Source organism: Aotus nancymaae, unplaced genomic scaffold, assembly GCF_030222135.1.
Source record: "Aotus nancymaae isolate 86718 unplaced genomic scaffold, 86718_ANA_hifiasm-v0.15.2.pri h1tg000011l, whole genome shotgun sequence".
NCBI classification, from domain to species: Eukaryota; Metazoa; Chordata; class Mammalia; order Primates; family Aotidae; genus Aotus; species Aotus nancymaae.
Window position 1 is genome coordinate 15118641 of NW_026988422.1, and position 24766 is coordinate 15143406.

The 24766-nt window shown below is 38.0% G+C and overlaps 1 protein-coding gene across 2 annotated transcripts in view; it reads right to left on the minus strand.

Moving 5' to 3' along the window:
* The window catches only part of CCDC191 (coiled-coil domain containing 191), an 89157-nt gene that overhangs the window by 25641 nt on the left and 38750 nt on the right, over window positions 1-24766 (minus strand). For both annotated transcript variants that reach the window (XM_012463988.2, XM_012463987.3), the window contains exons 9-14: window positions 19509-19731; window positions 14636-15090; window positions 13765-13877; window positions 11608-11690; window positions 10779-10880; window positions 528-671 (exon numbers count right to left, since the gene is read on the minus strand). In XM_012463988.2, coding sequence (XP_012319411.2) covers window positions 528-671; window positions 10779-10880; window positions 11608-11690; window positions 13765-13877; window positions 14636-15090; window positions 19509-19731 — 1120 coding nt within the window. The remainder of the gene's footprint in view (window positions 1-527; window positions 672-10778; window positions 10881-11607; window positions 11691-13764; window positions 13878-14635; window positions 15091-19508; window positions 19732-24766) is intronic.

Here is a 24766-nt window from a genome sequence, read left to right on the forward strand (position 1 = left end):
GGTTTATATAATCTAGTTTGGCCTTTTGTAGCTCTGACAGTTGCCAGGTGAACAGCATGCCCTGAGTAGCTGCTGTAACCAGAATGAGAGGTTAGGGGAGAGACCTGAACCCAGTCTACAGCTGGCCCATAGACATATGAGTGAGAAATAAATACTTGAGCTGTAAGCCACTGATATTTGGGGGTTGTTTGTTATGTAACTTTATCTCAGGCAGAAACCTGACTAATGTACCTTATGGTAATAACTTTTCCCTTACTCAAACTGAGAGAAGCTTCTATTCATCTTACCTTGGGGATCTCTAATAAAAAATTTCCTGTCATTTTTTCCAACTTATTCAATTACAAAAGTCCTTCTCTACCTAAGAAGACCAAATCTAAAATTATATCCAAAACAAATATGCACATACAATTAATTTCTCTTTCTGGCTTTAAATCACCAAACCCCACCCTCCCCCAAGTTTAACTCGGCATCCATCCTATTTGAAAAAGTCCATTTTCTAATCTGGGGGTCACAGTGAGACGCTGTACCTGAAGGTTTTGTTTGCTTTGCATTCTCATTCTCTTCCAAGGCTCTAGACCTTTTTTCCTTAGCAAGAACCCTTTATAATGTTCTTTGGCTATTGCTTCCAGCTGCTGGTTCCTCTTAATTCTCTTCTGCTTCTCTAATTCTTTCTGGAAAAAATAAAAAAGTAAAATGCTATGATCAAAAAACAAATGAGTTTCATTTCAATGAAAAGCTAATGAATTTAATTTGAACATGTAACCATTGAACATGGTGTGTTAATCATGATAACAGAGCTCTGGATGATACAGCTTTTTCTTAAAAAAAAAAAAAGGAAATAATTCTGCTAAGAGGGTCAGGAGAAGTTGGTCATGAGTCTACAAGAATCAGGGCTATGCATATTCTTGGGTTTATTCAGTATTATTCACAGAAATAATTTACCTCTCACCAAGTTACTAAAAGGTAACACATCTAGTCAGAAGAGCAGTCAGGATTTTTTCCCTCATGATTATGAAAAACCCAGCCATACAGCCACTTCATTTAAACTATGGGCTACAGATTTAATGATACTCCATTAAAAGTCTAGAAGAATATTCTTACTACTAAGCTATTTTTCTTTTTAAGTGATGAACAATAAGTCCAGAGGCAAGTTAAAGATATTTTATCATTATTAAGCCACCTTCCCTCTTCCAAGAAGGAGAAAGATGAACTATTCCTGGTAATAAACTGAGAAAAGATACTCCATGACCCTTAAAAAACTGCACCCCTGAGGGGTGTCACCAAGAAAGATGACAAAAACTTAATGATCCACCCTATAGATAGCATTATTTCTTTTATTTCCTTTTTATCTTTTAATAAAAATAGCTTATAGTGAAGGTGAGAGAAAAATCTACCCAGAAAGGGTGAGTGGGAGCAAGTTACACCTGCTGTGAAAGACACAAGAGCAACAAAGACTGAAGACTGCTTTCATAGTCGTCATCTTTGCAGCACAAATGCAAAAACATTTCATTTAAGCTCATTTCCTTTACTTCAGATGACTTCACATCAGGAAAAGGGCAGTGGTGAACGTGATGATCCTAACAAGCTACTTAACGTGTCTGAACCTTCTGTGAGAGAAACATTATAGAGAGAGCAATGGGACATTTCTAATATGGAAGAGAGTATCACTCTAATCTTCCTATACAAACTGCCTATTTCGGTACAAGCTCTGAAAAATGAAATGTCCATATTCTCTTAGACATTAAACCAAAATAAGCTTTATACTCTTTATTCCAGGCACTTGAGATACATTTTTTTTAAATTTTTTTTATTTTTAAATCTTTATTTTCTGTTTCTAGTTTTTTATTTAATTTCCTCTCTGTATCTAGTTTTTTTTTTAAATTGCATTTTAGGTCTTGGGTTACATGTGAAAAACATGCAAGATTGTTGCATAGGTGCTTACTTACGTGGCAGTGTGATTTGCTGCCTTCCTCCCCTTCACCTACATGTGGCATTTCTCCCCATGCTCTCTCTCCCCAACTCCCCACCCCCCGCTGTCCCCCACCAATTCCCCGCAACAGACCCCAGTGTATAGTGCTCCCCTCCCTGTGTCCATGTGTTCCCATTGTTCAACACCCGTCTATGAGTGAGAAGAGATACATTTTGAATGAAATGGCCAGAGAGAAAATTTACAACAATTTTCTCATGCGTAGTAAGAAGAAGCCAAGGGTTAAGTGCGGAGGGAAACAGAAACTGACCCTTCCACATCCACTGAAATGTCCCTGTTGAATCAAGGCAGCAGCTGCATCTTGCAGACAGACATCTAACCCAGATAACAACCTTTGGAGAAGCCCTCAGGCTCAGACAAAAGAACCTGTTCCCAGGCACAGATAAGTTATGGTGTAACTATCCTCCTAGAATGGTAACTATGGCTGGTGTTATCGGCTCCAAAAGGAAAATTATTTTCAGGTGAATTGCGGGGAAAACCAGACTTTTTCAAAGTCTACAGTTCCATGAAAAAATATAAAGAAAAACATGAGTTCTGCTTGAGTCAAAATGTTGTATTCTTACACAGCAATTTAATTCAAATGTGTATTTCCTTCCTCTATTAAGGATTCCTCAACAGAGCTGGGTGTATTTCATTAATATTACCACATTTTCAATTTCCTTGTATATAAAATATCTTTAATAGCACCTGAATTCATGATTTACTGTGAGGATTACATGAGATGGTGCTGTTTTGAGATAGCACTTATAGTGGGGATCTATGTAGCTAGGGTTTCAGAGAACACATAGTTCATTCAGGCGAAAAAGGGATATAAAATCTAGATTTCTTTCTGAAATAAATGTGTAGCTTTATCAGCTAGTATGCTTTAAGAGAAAAGCCAGAAATTACAGCTATGTTTAAAACAGTACAGGGCAATTGACACCGCCCCAAAACTCTTGGCCTTCTGTCCCTTGTACGCTTCTCTCCCTTTGTGCTCTAGAATATATTCCTGCTTACCCACTCCTGTAATTTACACTCTGCTCTTCTGTGTCATGAATTTCTTCCTCACTACTGGATTATTCCCATCAGTATGCAAACATGTGCCAGTATTTCCCCTCTTCAAAAAAACCAAAACCAAAATCAAAAAATAACTAATAAAAAACAACTAGAGACCACGAGTATAGATGCAGAACTCTGATCTCATGAGCTCTGCATCTATATTCATGGTGTCTAGTTCCTCACCTATTCTCTCCTCAGCCCACTGGAATGAGACTCCTTTCCTAGCACACCACTGAAAGCCCTGTTGTCTAGGTCATGAATGCTTGCCGGGCTTCCAAATCAAAGAATCACTTCCCCGTGCTACTTTTAATTGAACTCAGTAGCAATTAGCCACTCCCACCACTCCCACCACTCCCCTAACAGAAATACTTTTTTCTCTTGGTGTTTTGATTCTAACTTCCTTTCTACCACACTAGCTCCTCATCCTCTGAATAGCTATTTATAGTCCTTAGGACTTGATCTTGCACTCTTTTTTTTTTTTTGAGACAGGGTCTTGTTCTGTCGCCAGGCTGGAGTGCAGTGGCGCAATCTCGGCTCACTGCAACCTCTGCCTCCTGGGTTCAAGCGATTCTTCCACCTCAGCCTCCCGAGTAGCTGCGACTACAGGTGCGTGCCACCACACCGGCTAATTTTTTTTGTATTTTTAGTAGAGACGGGGTTTCATCATGTTGAGGATGGTCTCGATCTCTTGACCTCGTGATCCACCTGCCTCAGGCCTCCCAAAGTGCTGGGATTACAGGCGTGAGCCACCGCGCCCGGCCTCTATCTTGCACTCTTATCTCTATCCAATCTCCCAACTTGATTTCAGGTACTTCCAGAGCATTAAAAACATGGACTTGCTTTTTTTACTTCCTTACACAATCTTGTCCAGGCTTATATACCAAAGGACATATTTGACATGTTCATCTGGATGTCTAATAGGTATCTCACATTTAACGTGCTCCCACTAGACACTGCGGAGGCTGCCTAAGCATCCAGGAGCTCAAGTATCACCTCCTCAGAAAGGCATTTCCCATACTGCTTCCACCAGCTGTACCACTCTCTCCCTATTTCTTTAGTTATTAACTTGATTATTGACCTGTTTTACCCAACTAGAATATAAGCTTTCAGAGGGCAGGACTGTTATCTTTTTCTTCATTGATACATTCTAACATCTAGAGCAATGACTATCATGTAGTAAATGCTTTATAGATATTTGTTCAATGTGCAAATATGCTTGATAAGCAATTATGGAAAACTTTAGATCTTATCTCTTCTTCTCTGATAAAATTATCTTTTCAACCACAAACTTCAACTGTTCATCAATCAAAAGTACATACAGCCACAAAAGTTATTGCCTGTTAAGTATAAGCATTTAATAAACATGGGGGGCTATAAAGAGGAGGTTAGATTTTTTATTTTCAGAAGGTAACTGTATGTGACCTCTGAGTGGCCATCTTACTGTGGCACCCGACATGCTCTTCTGGCAGGGTCTGGGGACACTAAGCTGTAGCCATGTCTTGCCCCCGTACCACCTCTTGCTGAATATAGAGGCTGAGTCTGTCATCGGGGCTTATCCATGAAGGATTCTTCCAGTTCCTTTATCTAAAATGGTGTCATAGCACCCTATACACATATAACTGGGCTTATCTCATATTATCTATCCAAAGAAATATATATGATTGCCCCAGAGACCTTCTTTATCATATCAATAATAGGGTTATCAGTGTCATTAGAAAACATGGTACCTCTGTTGGACAATTTGCTGGTACACTCAATGAGCAAAAAAACTGCCCAGATGAAGAGGTTAAGCAGAGTTCAACCAAACACATTTAGGATGCAATGATTCAGAGAAGTCTCAGAAGGCTCTTGTTGAGAACTGCCATTATCTTTTTGATATCCAGAGGAATAACACTGCTATGGCCTTGGAGGTTGCTCACTGGGAACAGCTATATAAAGTAGATAAGGAAGTACAGAATTGCTTGGTAGAACCTGATGCATCAAAAGGAGTAAGACCCAGAAAAATCTGAGTGGAGAAGCACATCGTGTAGAGCATCTTTGTCCAAAAGGAAAAGGAGACAATTGGCACGTGCATTTTAGATCTAAAGTTGTCCAAGACTCAAGCATAGCCAGCCTATAAATGCATCTATCTCAATTTAGATACCTCCAGTTGACGAAATGGAAACTAGTCTATGTGACAAAATCTTTTTATCCATTGCTATGAACTGCGGCTTCTAAAAAGAAAACATTTGCGGTTGGTATAGTGAGAGAAATAAAACGATCTCTTAGTAATGTATTTTTCACCATTCTTGTTTTGCATAAGCAGTTTTCTTCCAACAAGAAAAAAGCTGGACATGCAAGAAATTAATGACTTTTTGTGAACTGATCAGAGATTGGAAGTTACCCCCAAATTTGGAGAGACAGGCATCTTCAGGGAAGCACAGGACCTAAGCATTTGTTTATCTGAGGCAGAAGCCACTGGATACCATACGAGTGAGTAAGAAGATTAAACTAGAAATTTTGGTGAACTGATGGAAGCAGAGACTGAGTAGGGCAGCATGAGAAGGTTGAAGCTCCTGGGGATCATAGTCATGGGGGTGGTTCTCACCCCTTTGCAGGCTTTTCTTCTTGAAACCACACCGGACTCTCACAGAGAAGATCATGGAGAATCCACAGAAAGTTCCCCCATGGCTCTGTCTGGGGAGAGGCACAGCAGCAACCGCAAAATCTTCCCAGAGCATCCTCCCTTAGGAAACAAAAGGTTTATCTATCCTGGCAACCACCCCAGAGCACTGACAGAATAGCACTGCATTTATTGTTGTTGCCATGGTAACCACTGTTGAGGTTTGAAGGGCAGTCAGGGGATTCTGCTCAGACAAGTCCTCTCTATCTCACTTAGGGGTTGGGGAAGCCTTATTCTCCAGAGGGAAGGTCTTTTAGGTCACAGACTGAGACAGTGGTGGATACCCACTGCAGATGAAGGGAAAAGGGGACAGAAAAAAGCTCTACCCCTAGGGTAGAAACAGAAATTCTCTGAGTGCCTAATGCTGTGCTCTCCAAACACTGAGACTTAATCAGAACAGAGAATACTCCCCATCATCCACACCGTATCACCACACTTATACAAGCTTCCAATAATAATAGTGGATTACAGCTGGGAGAAGAGATGATCTCTGGGGAACAGCACAAAAGGAAGACCCATAACCAAAAGAGGAAGCAAAAACAAAGTTATTAGAAGACATTAAAGTCTCTGGTGTATACAGCATACAGCAACAAATCTCAACAATGGTGACCATGGCAACGAGTTTCAAACACAGCCAAATTCCTGGCTAAATTAGTACAAATTTCCATACTCTAGGCCCACGTTACAGTTTGTATTGCCCTGAACAACAGGTCCGGCCTTCAACAAAAAAATATAGGACATACCCAAAGATGAGAAATATATACACTGTGAAAAGATAAGGCAATCATCAGAACAAGACTCAGATATGACAGAGATGTTGAACTATGAGAGGGAATTTTAAATAACTTCCAAAAATAATGCTAAATGTTCTAATGGAAAAGGTAGACATCATTCCAGATCAGATAGGTAATTTTAGCAGAGACATGGAAACTACAACAAAAGATTCAAAATTAAAAAAACACATGGTAATAGAGACAAAGAGGGACTTCAACTGGCTTAATGCTAGATGATACAGCCAAGGAAAGAATCAGGTAATTTGAAGATAGGGCAATGGAAATTACATAAACTGAAAGGCAAAAAGAGTGAAAAACACAAGAGTGCATCTGAGAGCTGTGGGACAATATGAAACAATGTAACACTGGCATAATAAATCCCATAAGGAAAAGAAATAGAATGGGGCAGGTGAAATAATTTGAAGAAATAATGGGCATATTCCAAAATCAGCAACAAAATATAAAACCATATATCCAAGAAGCTTAAGACCACCAAAGCCAGACCAACCAACCAACCAATCAACAAATCAACCAACCAACCAACCAACAAACCACACCTACATATATCATATTCAAACTACTAAAAATCAAAGACAAAGAAAAAATTTTGAAGGTAGCTAAAGGGAAAAACCCACATTACCTACTGTCATGGACTGAATGCTTGTGTCCCCCTAAAGTTACTATGTTGAAGCCCTAACCCCAAGTGTGGCTATATTAGAACATAGGCTCACTAAGAAAGTAATTAAGGTTAAATCAGGTCCTAAGAGTACAGCTCTAATTGGATATAATTAATGTCCTTATAAGAAGCAATACCACAGTGCGCTTGCTTGCTCTCTCTCTCTCGTGCTCGCGTGCTCTCTCTCTCTCCCTTCACTCTCTCCAAACACAAGCACCAAGGAAAGGTTGTATGAGGACACAGTGAGAAGTTGTCTGCAAGCCAACAAGACCTCTTTTCAAAAACCAACCATGCTGACACCCGATCTAGGATTTTCCAGCCTCTAAAACTATGAGAAAACAAATTTCAGTTGTTTAATCCTAGTCTGTGATACTTTGTTATGGCATCCTGAACAGAATAAGACACCCACAAAGAAACAAAGGTAAGAATTACAGTAGATCGTCTTGTGAAAAACCAAGCAAGCAAGAAAACACTTAACATCATTAAGGTTTTGAAAGAAAAAAAAAAAAAAAACATGTCAACTCAGAATTATATATCCAGCAAAAAAAACATACTTTAAAAGTGAAGGAAAAATAAAGACTCTCAGACAAATAAAAATGGAAGGAATTCACTGCCAGCTGATCTACCCTATAAGAAATGGTAAAGAAAGTTATTCAGGCATAAAACTATAACATAGGTTAAAAACTTAGATTTACACAAAGAAATGAACAGCATCGGAAACGGAAGAAATAAAGGTAAAATATAATCATCTTATTTTTAATTCCGTTAAGAGAAAACTAATTGTTCAAAGCAATTAACTTTAACAAGATATTGGCTATTTATAGTAAACATAAAAATATGACATGTGACAATAATACCAAAAGGAATGGAGGAAGGAAATGGGAAATACTGATAGAAGGTTCTTTCACTACATGTAAAGTGTTATTATTTGAAGGTGGAAAGATATTATTATTATTATTATTATTTGAGATAGGGTCTTGCCATGTTACTCAGGCTTGTCTCAAACTACTGGACTCAGGCAGTCCTCCTGCCTCAGCCTCCCAAGTAACTGAGATTACAGGTACATGCCACCACACTCAGGTGGAAGGAGATTATTTTAAAAATGTAAACATTAGGGTAACCCTAAAAACCTTTTTAAAAGAGGTATAAATGAAAACTCCCAAATAAAGATAAAACAGAATCATAAAGATGCTTAATTAAAACCAGATAAGGTGGGGGAAAAAAAAGAAAAACAAAAAATAAGTACAACAAATAGAAAACAGCTAACTAGATGACAGATTTTAATCCAGTTGTGGACAGGCATGGTGGCTCATGACTGTAATCCCAGCACTTTGAGAGGCTGACGTGGGCAGATCACTTGAAGATGGGAGTTCAAGACCAGCCTGAGCAACATGGAGAAACCCCGTCTCTACCAAAAATACAAAATTAGCCGGGCATAGTGGTGCATGCCCCTAATTCCAGCACTTTGGGAGGCTGAGGTGTGTGGATCCCGAGGTTAGGAGTTCGAGACCAGCCTGGCCAACGTGGCAAAACCCCGTCTCTACTAAAAATACAAAAATTAGCTGGGTGTGGTGTCACACACCCATAATCCCAGCTACTCAGGAGGCCAAGGCAGAAGAATCGTTTGAACCTGGGAGGCGGAGATTGCAGTGAGCTGAGATTATGCCATTGCACTCCAGCCTGGGCGACAGAGTAAGACTCCGTCTCAAAAAAACAAAACAAAACAAAAACAAAAACAAACAAACACCACCACCAAAAAAAAAAAAAAAAAAAAAAAAAAACACCCAAAACCAAACTCTTAACAAAATACCAGCAAATGAAATCTGACAATATATAAAAATAACACACCATGATCAAGTGAAGTTCATCTCAGGAAGGCAATCAATGTAATTTGCCACATTAATAGAGGAATTAAGAAAATGATACGATCATATCAAAGATACACAAAACGCTTTCAATAAAATTTGTAATAAATATTCTCAGCAATCTAGGAATAAATGAAAATTTCCATAATCTAATAAAAGGCATTCATGAAAAACCCACAGCAAACATCATACTTAATGTTGAGATACTGAGAATGCTTTCCCCCTAGATCTGAAACAAGGCAAGGACGTCTTCTCTCACCATGCCTATTCCATCTCATACTGGAAGTCCTAACTAGTGCAATAAGGCAAGATAAATAAGTAAAAGGCATGCAGATTGGAAAGGAAGAAACAAAACTGCATTTATTAGCAGACAACCTGGTTGTCTATCTAGAATATTCCAAAGAATTCACAAAAATACTTCTGGAACCAAAAATTCATTTAGCAAGATTGAAGGATACAACATCAACATATTAAAATGAATTATGTTCCTATATTAGCAATGAATAAATGGAATATAAATGTTTAAAAAAACATAATTTATAATAGTACCCCAAAAATGCAGTACTTAGGTACAAATCTAACAAAATGTGAGATGTGTGGAAAACTATAAAAACACTGATGAAATAAATCAAAGATCTAAATAAATGGAGAAGAGACACCAACAAGATGATAGAATAGTAGCTTTCTACCATCATATTCCCACAGAAGCACTAATTTCGACAAGTACCCATGGATGAGAGTACCTTTGTGGAAGTCCAGCAGTGAAGTTCCAGCACATCATTGGATACATTGAAGAGAGTAAGAACAGTTTCACTTTATCTGAGTCACCCCTCCCCCAAGTCAGCACAGTTCAATGTCAAGAGAGACCCCCACAGCCTGTGATTCCTATGAGGGAAAGTGAGAGCAGAGTGAATAAGCACTCAGCTCCCTCAGCTGTGTAGGATGCTGCCCAAGAGGCCCATTTCTTTATTACCTTACCCAGATTACTGAGGTTGTCAGCACAGCTGAGTGGTTCAAGACAGGGTCTTGCCATGTTGCCCAGGCTGGTCTCAAACTCCTGGGCTCAAGCAATCCTCCCACCTCAGCCTCCCAAAGTGCTGGGATTACAGGTGTAAGCCACCGTGTCTGGCCCCTTGATCTCTTTTGGTCTATGTAGCACATGATGGCAAATACTCTACTACAGTATTTCTGGCTGTTTTTTTTTTGGGGGGGTGGGGGCCTTATCTTCCCAAGTAGAATTTAATAACCTTAGAGTAAGAGCTCTTACTCTTATTTCTTCTGTGTCTTATTATTTCTGTATGTATTATCACTTCTTCTTCCATTTGTTCATTCATGTATTTACTCATTAAACATATATCTGCTGGTTGCCAATACAATAGTGAGCAACACTGGACTGCTCCCTTAACTCTTACGGAGATTACAGTTTATTTGGGGATGTAGAAATGAATAAAACAGCCACAAAACACATGCACAACTGTTAAGTGTCAATAATGTTCTGAAGGGAAGATATTTGATGAGAGTCCACAAAGGGGGACCTAACCTAACTTTAGGTGGAAAGGAGGGTAGGCAGGGTGGGAAAGGCTAATCTGGACAAGGTCATGTTTGAGCTAAGATCTGAAGAATGAGTAGCTTTACATAAATAAGATCGAGAAAAGAAGTGAAGGTGAGAGAAAAGTATTCCAGATAGAAGTTCCAGGTTAAAGAGGGTGGATAGGGCCATAGTATCACACACAACAGGCCTCAAGACACAGGGACTGACCAAATAGACAATACTAACCATCTTCTTCAGTCTCTTCTCTTCTCGTTTTCTTTCAAGCTGTGCCTCCTTTTCTTCTGCCTCCCGTTTCTGATGTTCCTCCTCTTGGGCCTTTAACTGGGCCTGATTGAGATTAGAACCCAGAAAAATCAGAACCCTCAGTTTGAACAGAAATGTGATCCTTTATGTTCAGGATAGTCAAGTGTCTACCAAAGTGCCTTTCCTATTTCTGGTAGAAGTCTGCACTTTGTGATAAAAGTAGAAAACTCAACCAACATGTCATCAGTTGTGTAATTTCAAAGTTTTTCCAAAAGAATCCTTTTCTACTTGTGAAGTAAGACCGATCATAAATAATAAGATCACTAATTTTTCATTAAAAACGATTACTTTTTAGTTCTTACTGTCATCTGTGAAAAACTAACTCGGGGGAAAAAGGTTTTCACCAGAAAACCCCCAACTGTTGGAACTGTTTATTTTTTCTTGGTAGTTACAAAATTTACTTCAGATAGTCTAGGTCAAAACTTTGGAGGATAAGAATTATCCCCCTTTGCAAATTCATTAGGTCAGACATCTACCTATAACACACTAATCTTGGTTACGTGTAAATCTTCTAATCTGCTGGCTCTCATCTTTTATAACATTTCCTTCCTGCTGTGCTAATGACGTTGATGTTTCTGTCCCCCTTATTTTCCTAAAATTGTTATAGAATTCAGGCCGGTAGGCCAAAAACCATTTCTAAAGTTGGTGTAACTCTATTGTCTCAAGAGTTCTGGACAGGCAAGGTTTCATTTTTTAAGAAAGACAAATCCTTTTTTTTGTTTTGACTCAGTTTGCATTCTGAATTTATTACCAATTTTTCTTCTTCTTGTTTTTTCTTCTTCTCTGCCAAGATCCGCCTACGTTCAGCTCGTTGAGTTGCTCTCTCTTCCATAGCTAGAAAATAGTAACAGAGTTCTAATATTTTTTATATTGAAAAAATATGAGGAACGCTGCAAGAGAAACGTCTCCATTTCATAGTAAAATTTAGTGTTATTATTAGGGTTTTCTTATAAGTTGAATGTTCACAATGTCAGAAAATATATTGAGATAAATAGAACTTATATACACTCCACGGTGAAAGACCTACTATCCCATCCTCAGCAATGATGAACAATTTATAAATTAATTGTTTTGTTTACATTTTTATTAAAATAATTGTTTACTGGTTTATAATGTGCCTTGATGATACACTTTTAGTATATGAAACCCAGAAACCAGAATTCTAATTTGATTATACCTTTGATGAATGCAGAAAACTTTAATTACATCTAACCAATACTTTGAGGGTAGAATCATTCCTAAATCCTATTGAATCAGCTAATTTTTCTTAAGTCACTGTACATATGTCTGTATATATAAGAACAACAACAAACAAAGTTTGGGGTCACGATGAATATATTTCAATCTACTTTTAAGGCCTGGATATACAGATGGGCAGGAAATGGAATTGTACCAGGCATTTGGAGAACTGGCATCTGAAAGAATTTGAGTGTCAGACTCCTGTTCTTGACAGTCTATTAAATATCGATCCAAAAGAAACAAATGGGCAAGATGGTCTGATAATATGACTCTGTAATCAGTTGGAGCTTTATTAGGAAGAGGGGCATGGATGGGAGGAGTATCAAGTTCTGCTCACCTAAACCAGCCAATAGTTACTTTCAGTTCCTTGTGCCATATTACAGAGAAGAGAATTGAAGTCCAAGTTTTAAGAATTAATAAACAAAAAACTCACCAGGCTATTTCTTACAGATATTAAGTGTCTGCTGTGCTGAAAAGAATGGTAGTGCCACAGATGGCGAGAGTGAAATTGTCTCTAAGAAGGCAGAAATAGACTAGGGGATTAAAGTAAGAGACCCCTAAGAAGCAGAGTTTCTGGTAATACGCCCTTTGCCCATTTTTTCTAGATATAATCATTAAAAGACTACTTGAAAGTAGACTGGGCTTCTAAAATAGCTAACTCCTTGATCGAACAATAATTAAAAATAAATAATCACACTTAACTGGGCATTTCCTGACTAGGCTTAATGATAGGCAAAAACAGCAGCTGTCCAGGCAGATAGTTAATGCAAAGACTGCCAATTTCTTCATTAATAGGAATTGACTGTAGGCACAGTGTCTTCCATTTGTAATTACTTCTTATTAAACCAGCAATCTTGCCACAGGTAAAAAATCAAATTTACAAACCACAATATAATTGTCAAAGTGCCAACCACTACATGCAAATATATGTACAGTGAGGAACTAAGTATATAGAAAAAACAATGAGCAGATTCACTAGGGGGGTTCTGAACAATGCTTCTATTCATACAGTTTAGTTTAAATAAGGGTTTCTGGCCAGGTGCAGTGGTTCATGCCTATTATCTCATCACTTAGCGAGGTTGAGGTGGGAGGACTGCTTGAGGCTAAGAGTTCGAGACCAGACTGGGCAACATAGGAAGACACTGCCTGTACCAAATAATTAGTAAGTGTTTCTGTGTGCATCATATCTGGTTTGTAGGTTTCATTACTAAAATCCTATCAACAAGGTATAACATTATAAAATGATGTAATAACTTATCTTGGATTACTATAAACTGATCAGTATTTTAACACTAACAAAGTACGACGACAGGTGAACTTTATCAGTGTTTGTCCTTGGCAGCTACTCAGAGTTTTCTCATTTGTATAATTATCCTTTTTTTTCCCCACAATCCAAATCTCAAATTACAGAAAAATGATACACCTTTCAGCTATGTTTTTTTGTTGTTGTTGGTTGGGAATACCAAAAATGTCGGCAAAAGGGGCAGGAAAAAAGTAGTGGGGCTCTCTGGCATACTCCACTCCTCACATGTCTACCATTCTGAGATTCTGGGGACAGGTTCTGCCAAGTCTTAAAACCTAAGAGTTGCTAGAATTCAGTCCCAGCATACACATTCTGCTCTAGGAGAGCAGGTAACAACCAGCAAGGCCACCACCAAGACAGCCCTGCCTTTCAGTATGGGATGTGGTGTCATCAATTGCTTTGGTTTCTTTTTGGGTCCGGAAAGAGAATTCCAGGAGTCACTTCTACTGCCTTCAGCCTCAGGGGAATCAACAGGTGAACTAGGGGAAAAAGAAAAGAAAAGAATTTAGACTACTAACCAGTTTCCTTCAAAGCCCTTTGACCTGAGATGCTCAAAGCCTTTTACAGACCTTAATCAATCCCTACCCTCTGAGATAACTACATATTGTATCCACTCCACAAATTTGTGTAATGAAGTATGGAAAGGTTGAGTGAGTGAGTCTATACAGTGAGTCAGGTACTCTGACTCCCATCCTAATGCTTCAATTCAGTAGGTGTCACCACATCTTATGCTCCCATTTACCATATGCAATAAGTATGTCTCAAGCACATCTGAAACCATCTTAAATGGCTTTTCAGAAATTTGGGCTCTTATGCAAGGCTAAAAGATGTTTTGTTTTATACCTAACAACTATAAATTTAAGTGAGGAAATAAGTCAGCCCAGGGGCTGCTCCATGTGACCCTGATGTTGTCTGACTTGGCTTCTCAGCAATAAACATAGCTAGAAACCCAGAAATAGTAGAGCAAGGAAGCATTTTTCTCTTTAACTGGCATAGTAACAGAGATCCTCAGAGGCAGCCATGACCCAAATGCTAACTGTATAACTGGATCCTTATAGGCATCCTTAACTATCCATACCTGTCATGTGCTAGTCACAATACAGGCTTCTTTGCTTTGAAAGTGCAAAATCAAGGAAGGAAAGATCATGGAGTTCAGAAATAGGGCAAAGAAGTTCAGGATCCCAAAGTGAAAAACCCCTCAAAGTGAGTCCAGAGTATTCTGATAAAACAGACATACTTCACAAGCATCTTGCAGGTTGTTGGTTCCTTTTCTCCTCTGGGCTTTGACAGCAGGCGGCTCTGTGCATCTGTGACTGCTGAGGTGTGCTCTGCTGCCCACTGAGCCTCTGCCAGCTGCTGTTTTTTCTTCAGCTCGAGAATTGTTTTCCGCTGTTCCTGAAGTTTCTTCTTTTGCCTCTCAATCAGCTGTTGCTGGAAGACATGGCGGCTGTGGACATGACCTAAGCAAACCCGTTCTGCTTTCTGGCTGGTGGTTCCAAGCCTCTCGTTGCTGCCAGGCTGTCGAAAGGGTTCAGCACCCAGGGTCTTGTGCTGCTTATTGCCAGGTGCACTCAGAGGGACATTCTGAAGGGGACCCTGCAAGTTGCCTGTTGTTCTTCCTAGGGGAGGACTGATCATACAACCACTGCTTTCCAAGGGAGACTCTTCCCACAAAGGGGGCACAGCAGTCACCTGACAGAGAGGAACATGTTAAAGCTCAACTAGTTAAAGGACTGTGCTGCTGAAGTCCAACATTCATGTAGTCAGTATTATTTTGTTTAATGGTACAACTGCCATGCATTGCAGGTTAAAGGTGGTCTGTGCTCCTGGCCTGGCTACCTGAGGCCACCCCTCTTAAAATATGCATTGCTGCTCACCATGAATATAATTCTACTATAAAGACACATGCACACGTATGTTTACTGCAGCACTGTTCACAATAGCAAAGACTTGGAACCAACCCGAATGCCCACCAAGGATAAGACTGGACAAAGAAAATGTGGCACATATATGCCATGGAATACTATGCAGCCATAAAAAAGGATGAGTTCATGTCCTTTGTAGGGACATGGATGAAGCTGGAAACCATCATTCTCAGCAAACTAACACAGGAACAGAAAACCAAACACTGCATGCTCTCACTCATAAGTGAGTGTTGAACAATGAGAACACATGACATAGGGAGGGGAACATCACACACTGGGGCCTGTCAGGGGGTGGGGGCCCAGGGGAGGGATAGCAGTAGGAGAAATACCTAATGTAGATGACGGATTGATAGGTGGAGCAAACCACCACAGTATGTGTGTACCTATGTAACAAACCTGCATGTTCTGCACATGTATCTCAGAACTTAAAGTATATATATTAAAAAAAGAACACCCCAAACACACAAACTATGTTTATTAAATAGCAACACTGTCAATAGGGGTTGCCTATCCTGAACAAGCACACTGAGAAAAATTTGGTTTTGTCAAGTGTCATAATGTGGAACAATAAGAAAAATATACAGGTAAGAGGACAAGGAGCCCCTGGTTATAACGTTAGTAGCCTTGGCAACTCTGTAACCACACTTGAATTTTCAGAGGAGACAGAAAAGGGTGTAGGTTTTGGGAGATATAGTAAAAAAAAAAAAAAAAAAAAAAAGTAAAGAAAAAAAGAAGAGAAATGCTTTCCATAGACTCAACTGAAATGAAAGATGTGATATATGGAAACTCTGACATGTTAAACACTTTTAAAAGTAATCTTTTATTTCAGAAATGTCAATGAACACTTTTTCATGAGAACACCTGCTTAAGTAATTTAGCATCAAGCAGGGGATATGTTTTAGGCTCTTTTAAACTTTGTGGTAATGACACCTTATTAACCCAGCAAGACTGTGTCAAAGCCCTGAGTAAAGCGACAGGGTTTCTTTTGGATCATGGTAACATTTTAACATGAAAATAAGAACATGAAGGAAAAGCTTAGTGGTACAGATTGTACTCAAGAGAGCAGGAGTGAATGGTGTGACTTATTTAGAAAAAATTACCTATTAGCTAACTGATAATTTTGGAAAAATTCAAGGTACAGTTTGTGTGTTCTTGGTACATGAGTTCCTATGATTGTATAATTAATGAGCATTTAACTAAAGATTTTATGTTTTCATTTGTATTCTTGGTACTTAAGTTCCTATGATTGTATAATTAATAAGCAAGTTAGATGCTAAAGATTTTATATTTTCGTTTGTTCATGTTTTGTTCCACACTCTGGAAAAAGATTAGTTTACCTCGTCTCTACAGGGTCTATTGTAGCCCTCTATTTTCATCTGTTCCTTTTTAACAATATTTTCCTTTCTTGATAAAGGCTTTTATTCTTGATTTCAGAGATTTGGAGGCTTTTTTTATTGAGTCTAAATATATATATACAGTAATTTTTCTGTTTTGCACAGGTAAAAAATATTTTCTGCTGACCTTTTGTTTTTCCTTTCATTTAAGAACAGTGGCACTTTGTAAGGTAAAAGGTTTCATATGCTGTTTCTTAAGATAGAAGTCTCTCTTAGGTCTCAATGGAAACAAAATTATCTGACATAAAGGTAGATAAATTGCCTAGGGGAAGGGACCAAAATGTTATACATAAGTCCCAATAAGCATCCTCATGATCCCCCCTTTCTGAGAGAATAGACTTAAATTAAAACCAACCTACTTGCTAGCAGTAATCAGGGTAAAAAGCAAGGCTGGGGACCCTCCAGTGCACAATTTAAATTCACATGTCTGAGTTAAGTACTTAACAGTATTATGTGGAGGGTGGAGGTGAGGTGGTAGAGGATCTTCTCCAAAAGGTTTTCTAAACATGAGAAGTGCAGTGATAAAAGAAGACAGCTGACAGGACTGACTTAATAAAAACTTAACAACTGTGTATAGTACAAAACACCGTAACTAAACCAAAGAGACAAATGACAACATGGAAAAAGTGTTTGCAATATATAATAATAAAAGCATCAATAGTCTTAAAAATATAAAGAACTGTTATAAATAAGAAAAAGATATCAAATAGAAAAATGGACAAAAGGCATGAAGAGACAAGTCACTATATATCTTCTACACACACACACACACACACACACACACACACACACAGAGTCATGCGTTGTTGAATAATGGGGATTTGTTCTGAGAAATACATTGTTAGGTGATTTTGTTGTGTGAACATTGTAGAGTGTACTGACACAAACCAGGATGGTATAATCTACTAAACATCTAGGCTATCTATGGTGTAGCCTATTGTCCCAGTCTATAAACCTGGACAGCATGTTGCTGTACTGAATACTGTAGGCAACTGTAACACATGGGAAGCATCTGCATATCTAAATAGAAAAGGTACAGTAAAAACAGTATAAAATATAAAAAATGGTACAACTGTATGAGGGCACTTACCATGAATGGTGCTTACAGGACTGGAAGTTGCTTTGGATGAATGAATGTGAAGGCCTAGGATGTTATTATATACTCGTGCAGACCTCATAGACATTGTATACTTAGGCTACACTAAATTTGTTAAGAATTTTTTTCTTCAGTAATGAATTAACCCTAGATCACTGTAACTAGTTTATAAACTTTTAAATTATTTCACTCTTTGACTTTTTTATAATGTAATAGCTTAAAACACAAACATTGCACAGCTGTACAAAAATATTTTCTTTCTTTATATACTTATTCCATAAGCCTTTTCCTGTTTTTAAAGTGGTTGTTTTTTAAAAAATTTTAAAACATTTTTGTTAAAAACTAAGATACAAACACACATATTAGTCTACGACTACACGGTCAAGAGCATCAAGAAGTCACTAGGCAAGAGGAACTTTTCGGCTCTATTATAATCTTATGGGACCACCACTGTGTATGTAGTCAGTCATTAGTTAAAACATTGCTATATTGTGCACAAGTATATATTCAGTATAAAAATGTTTAACTTCACTAGTAATCAAAGAAATACAAATGTTGAAGCAATAATAAGATGAAAATAGAACATGCATTCCATTTTTAGGTATTATTCTAAGTAAAGCATTATGGATATGTGCAGATTTAGCTACTAGGATGTTCACTGAAGCATTGTTCACAATGGTAGCAAACTGGAAACAACTTAAATTCCAGTAATATAGGAGCTAAACAGATTCCAGCTTACGGTTCATTACACAAGAATGTAATGTAGCCATTACAAAATGGTGGAACAGAAAACTAGTCCTTAGACAGGGGTTATGTATGAGTTCCATTTGTGGAACTTGAAAAGAAACAGGTGCCCCACACCAGAAATTCTGTTTTAGTATATATGATTCTGAGGTATACTCTAAGTTGAGAACAACTATTGCACAAGTGGATGTAATGACAGAAAATGCTCATGCTATATTGTGAAAATGCAGTTTTTTTTTTAAAAGAAAAACAGAGTAATTACATTAGTATTAAGAAGAAAAAAAAAACATGGCTTTCCTTTTCCTGAATTTTGGCAGACTAGAGTTCCTCAATGGCCTGCAAAAGAAAATTTAAAAGCTAAATAAAATATGAAAAGATGTTTGCATATGCTTAGAGAAAAGACTAGATGGCTATACTTTAACATGTTATTAGAGATTATTTACAGATGATAGAATTATAGGATATTTTTTCTCTGTAATTTTCTACCAAATTTCTACAATTAGTATATATGACTTTTCTTATTAGAAAAAGAAAAATTTTTCATTTCCCCTCTTATAAGTCACAAACTCAGTTAGAAAGGAAATATCTGATAATCAAAAAGAGGAATTCAAGAGTTATAGACAGTGCTTTACCTGTCTGTTCCTAAAGGAATATTTCACTTAGTTGTTTTAAATGCCCTCTCAATGTTACATCCCTACTAACTTCCAATGATGCCAAAGTTTATATATGATTATAAAAAGAAGATTCAGTTCAAGAAAATAAACACGGCCTGAAAGGTAACCTTTGTGTATTGAGGCAGCTGTAATCTTTTGATAGCCTTGACAAGGCAACGTGACAATGACTGACATACCAGCTATAAGAGCTCAAACCTCGAATGCAAGTGTTTACTAAGCAGGAAGACCAAACAAAGGAAAAACAATGTATCTGTCCATTTCTTACTGATGGACCCACCATGGCTGTTGCCTCCTTGGGTGAACTGATGCCTGATGACCCGTTGGCGCTGAGTTTCCCCAGTGATGCTGCCTTCAGCAGTGCATCCATCTTCTTCCTAGTTTCCTCTTTTGTGAGAGCCAGCTCTCTCTTCAGGAGTTCGGCACCATGCCAATGCTGCCATTCTGCAAAGCAGTGTCGGAGAACTCGTTTCCGGTTATACTCAGTGGCCAGTTGTTGTTTTCTAAGCAACAAAGCACTTCCATTAAAATAAAGAAGCCATTTACAGTTTGTTAATTGATAATATAAATGAAACATAAGTCCAAAGGAGTTCCAGAAATGCTCCATCTTAGCTCTTGCTTAACATTTTATATTAAGCTAAATGAAATTGCTTTATAAATTCCCCAGTGCAAAGGATCTCCTCATAGAAGGTGTCAGCACCTCAACAGATTACCTTCAAGAAGAGAGGAACTGTTCTGTTCTCTCATGTCACAAAGGCATATGAAGTTTTTTTGATTACCATAGTTTCTGAAAGCTTTTGGAGGGGAAAGAGCAAAAAGAAGAGGTACATAAGTAATGACGTTAAAAAGATGAATGCATGAGGGAGAGAGAGGTTCAGCTATGCATGAAAATTTTAAAGACAGGTTTGGGAGAAAGAGAAAGGAACAAAATTATAATACTTAACAAGTTAAATTGTCAATAATTTAAGTATAAGACTTACAAAGATCAAAGTAAAACTCTGAGGGTTGATCTTGTGAAAGAAGAACTGGTCAGAGAAAGGACTGCTAAAGAGAAGGACTCATTGACCAAACTCTTGAACTGAATGCATGCCTGCCCCAAGAAGATACTTGCTAAGCACTAGATGTGTGAAGAGCAAAGGCAAGGCACCTGGTCTCATGGAACTCATTTATTTTCTAGACCTTCCTAAAGAAGAGCTCCCTTTGATTCGTGGAAACTTTATAAATGTTAGGGGACATGACTGAGGGGAGTTGGTATGTGGTGTTACTCCCAGCCACATTTTCCTCCCAGTAGGAATCTCCATTAGGAGACACTTTGGTGGCAGTCAGTTGAGAATTCAAGCATAGAGGTCTCTGAAATCTATCTCTAAATGAATGGGTATTATCCTGAAGAACTGAGCTGTGAGCTTGGAACTTATTATGTAGTATCAGGGATCAGCTTTGAGGTTCAAAATCTAATACTGTTTAGACACACACTGGATTTTATCTTGGAACGGTGACTCATGTAAGTTCTCCATCATACTGTTTGCATATCCATTTCTGTTAAACACATATAATGCTTAACTCTCCTTATGGACTCTTTGGGGTCATATCAAGCAAATCATAAAGTTCTTAACTCAGGGAGTCAGGAGACCATTTCTACAGTTCTTAAGTGTTTATACAACTTTTAAACCTTTTTTGACTACAACCTACAGTAAGAAAAAAAGTCATATTGTTACTCGATATACAAGTTTATGTTTGTGTAAAAGTTTCACCAAATAATATTTACCCTTACCACAGAGATATACTCTGATATTTCTATTCTAATCCATTCTATATATTTTTTAAAATAAGCAACTCTGCTAACAGCATATTTCATTATACTTAATTGTTTCCTTCTAATGCACTGATAGGTACTCAATAAATACTTGAAGATTCACTTACTGATGGTTTTTGTAATAAGAGTATAATATAGGTGGTAATAAACATATATGTTTTACTTTTATGAATATAAATATATGAGTGAATAATCTTGAAATAACAATTTTAGAAGAAATAACAATAATAAATCAGATAGCAACAAAGGTAAGAACAAAGCTCTAAAAATTAGTGTATATTGAACAAAAAAACCCTGTAACACTTTATTCAAGTGAGTAAAAATCATAAATTTCTACAGGATAGAAGATGTACATTGCTATGTCTGATAAATGTGAAATTCAATTTCCATCAATCTGCTCAGGAAGGAGGAGTGTGAAATTTACCTGATGTATTAATTTCCTGTTTTTACAGTATAAACAGCCAAAAGCAGTACTGGGGTTTTGACTGTCAAGGAGATTATTTGGACACTATGAAAAGGCAAAGAGAAAAATACTTCCGTAAATATAACAAGACTAAAAAATGAAGAAAATGAGTAAAAAACTCATATTCAATATAAGGCTTAACACCCATTCTATAATGGTTGTGTGGGGGACATGAAAATGTAGTTGGCTAGGCCATGGCTGATACCTGTAACTGCAGGACTTTGGGAGGCCGAGGTGAGCGGATCACTTGAGCCCAGGAGTTTGAGACCGGCTTGGGCAATATAGTGAAACCTCATCTCTACAAAAAAATACAAAAATTAGCTGGCAAGTGCCTGTAGTTCCAGCTATTTGGGAGGCTCCAAGTGGTAGGATCACCTGAGCCTGGGAGGTGGAGGTTGCAGTGAGCCAAGACAGTGCCACTGCACTCTAGCCTGGGCAACAGAATGAGACCCTGTCTCAAAAAAAAAAAAAAGGAAAAAGGAAAATGTAGTTACGGTATCTGCATTTGTGGTTTGAGGCAGAAGGGCAGAAGCTAGAGAGACAAGGCTAGTTCCGCTCCTGTTCTCCTGCAGGTCACTTGGGCAGAGTGACAATGTTGCATATAAGCCAATTTCTATACTTTTTAAAAGATGACACTAAAAACAAATATTTCTAAAAGTGAAAAATCACTTAAATTTCTTAAACCTTAGTCAGGTGCAACTTACTTTGGTATGCTCACCTAAAGAAATGGTTTCAGACACAGGTGCCAGATAATCACAAATGGAAGGGCAGAGTTCCCTTATGAAAAATAGCCTGTCCCAATTTCCTTGCAATCTGAAATCAGGGAATTTCTAGCAAGAGTATATAAACTGATCATCACAATTATATATAACTACCTGCAGAGAAAGGTAGTCTCTGCTCATCTAAGAATATAAAATACAAAAGGTTTGAATAGGAATTTAAGTATGAATCTTGCTGCCCAGAATGAACACTCAAGTGATACTGAGTGGTGCATGCTGTAGAACTTACAAGTCAGAAGAACGCTAACTAGATATGGGACAATGGGCCAGCGGCTGAGTTTCTAAGCCGCAGATTCATCCTCTAAAACAGTGTCAGTAAACCCTATTATGCTGTCTATCCTAAAAGAGTTTCTTACTGAGAACCTAATTCAATTAAAAAAAAAATCCTGAAAATATAGAACAAAATTTACATGTAAGGTAATACCCACCATCTTAGGACAAGACTACTAGATATCTAAAAAGTGTCTCGAATGTTTTAAAAGCAAATGAGAAATGATACATAACCACAAGCTGGTGATCTGATTGAGTGCTATAATGTGATGCAGAACATAAAAAAGCAGTGACATGAACAGCTACATTTGGGATGAGAAGGTTCAGCAGGAATAAGAATGAATAAGCTCATGCATTCAATAATGCGCAAGGTACCCCCAGGGACAAAATGAAAGATAAAAACTCTGTTTCAAAAAGTTTTAAAATGAGCCAGGCCATGAAAGCCTTGTCCTCTGCCTGTGTGATAGAGACGTCAGGAGCTTTACTAGGTGCAGATACCATGCGGCTTCTGGCTGCTCACCTTCGTACCCACGTGAACAGAGGAAGGACAACTGAACATGATAAACGGGTGCACTCCATAAATGACTGCCCAAAAGAACACTGATATCAGGAGTACTGAAAATGAGAATATCTGACAGCCTGTTTTCAATTCAGCTTCACTTCTCCCCACCTCGATGTCAGCCTGGTGGGTTTACCCTGACCTATTCCTACGCAAGCCTGCCTATGTACTAATTTACTACTACTTCTACAAACTAAAAATGCCCTTTACTACTTAGCTGCATTCTGCCTCTCTCAGAAGTTGGTGGGGCCCATGAATTTCTATTTTTAGAAAACTCCTCAGGGGATTATAATGAAGGATGTCAAGTGTATGTCACTCCTAAGTATTTATCTTATGGTGTCTTCTGTTGCAATTGTTTTAAATATTTGGGTACAATTTTTAACTTCCCCATATAAATCGCATAGGCCATTTAGATACAAAACTCCTAGAAGGCAACAATGTTTAATACTTTTGCTTCCACATCCTATCTCCAGGACTTAGAAGAGGATCTAGTATTCATTAAGCATCAGCAAAGCTGGTTGACTGAATGAATTTATTTTAGTCAAACAGAATGAATGAATGAACAAATGAATGAGATGGTCTGAAGAATGCCAAAGGGCCAGTTATTTTCACTGGCCTGCCACAGTACCCTCAAATCTCTATCACTCCCATTTTGGGCATTTTTTCCAGACAGTGCCTGTTAAAATAAAATTAAAAAAAAAAAAATTCCCAGGAGGGATAACATATCAAGTAAGAATTACAGTAACAAAGAAAGAATGGGCTTGAGGGACAAAGGGAAGATATAAAAGCATGTTTCAGGAAAGGCCCAGGGCACTGGTGCAAGAGAAGGCAGGATTAAAGACTGTAGAGGTTAATGCAGAGATGGGCAGAGATGGGACCCAGGAAAGAATTGAGAAATCTGGGAAGCGGGGCTCAGGAAGGGCTGGCAGATTTTTTTAATTGTTATTTTAACTTTTCCATAAGTCATTGGGGCACAGGTGGTATTTGCTTACATGAGTAAATTCTTCAGTAGTGATTTGTGAGATTTTGGTGCAGATGTTGAAAACAAACCCTGTTTTTTCCCAATTTTGTCTGGGGCTAGCTGTAAATGCAGAGAGAAAGGGAGAGAGGAGGAATCGAAGATCTGGAACCAACTTTCCCAAGTGAACATGCTAAGGAAATTGAATACACAGTTCAAAGTTCGATACCACCATGTCAAAGGTTCTAATTTAGTGTGTGTACTAGAATTTTGTTGCATTACTAAGTAAATTCTCAGAGTTTGGGAATATTTGTTAATGTTGAAGCTGCATCACAATATTGTAAGGAAATTTTATAATATTATTACCATAACTTCATGACTTCTTTCTTTTTTTAAAATTTTTTATTTTTAGTAGAGACGGGGTTTCACTATGTTGGCCATCTTAACTCCTTACCTAGTGATCTGCCTGCCTTGGCCTCCCAAAGTGCTGGGATTGCAGGCGTGAGCCACCTCGCCCAGCCACCATGATTTCTTTTAAAATAATAAAGATGAACAAAAATAAGAGTGATCACAACTCCTATTAGGAAAAGCAAGACGTATTTTTAGAAGAAACAAGTTGATGAATCCTTGGATTGCTAGTGAGACCAGGCACAGGTTCAATAAGGAAAGACGGTTGGTAAATTATGAATACTAAAA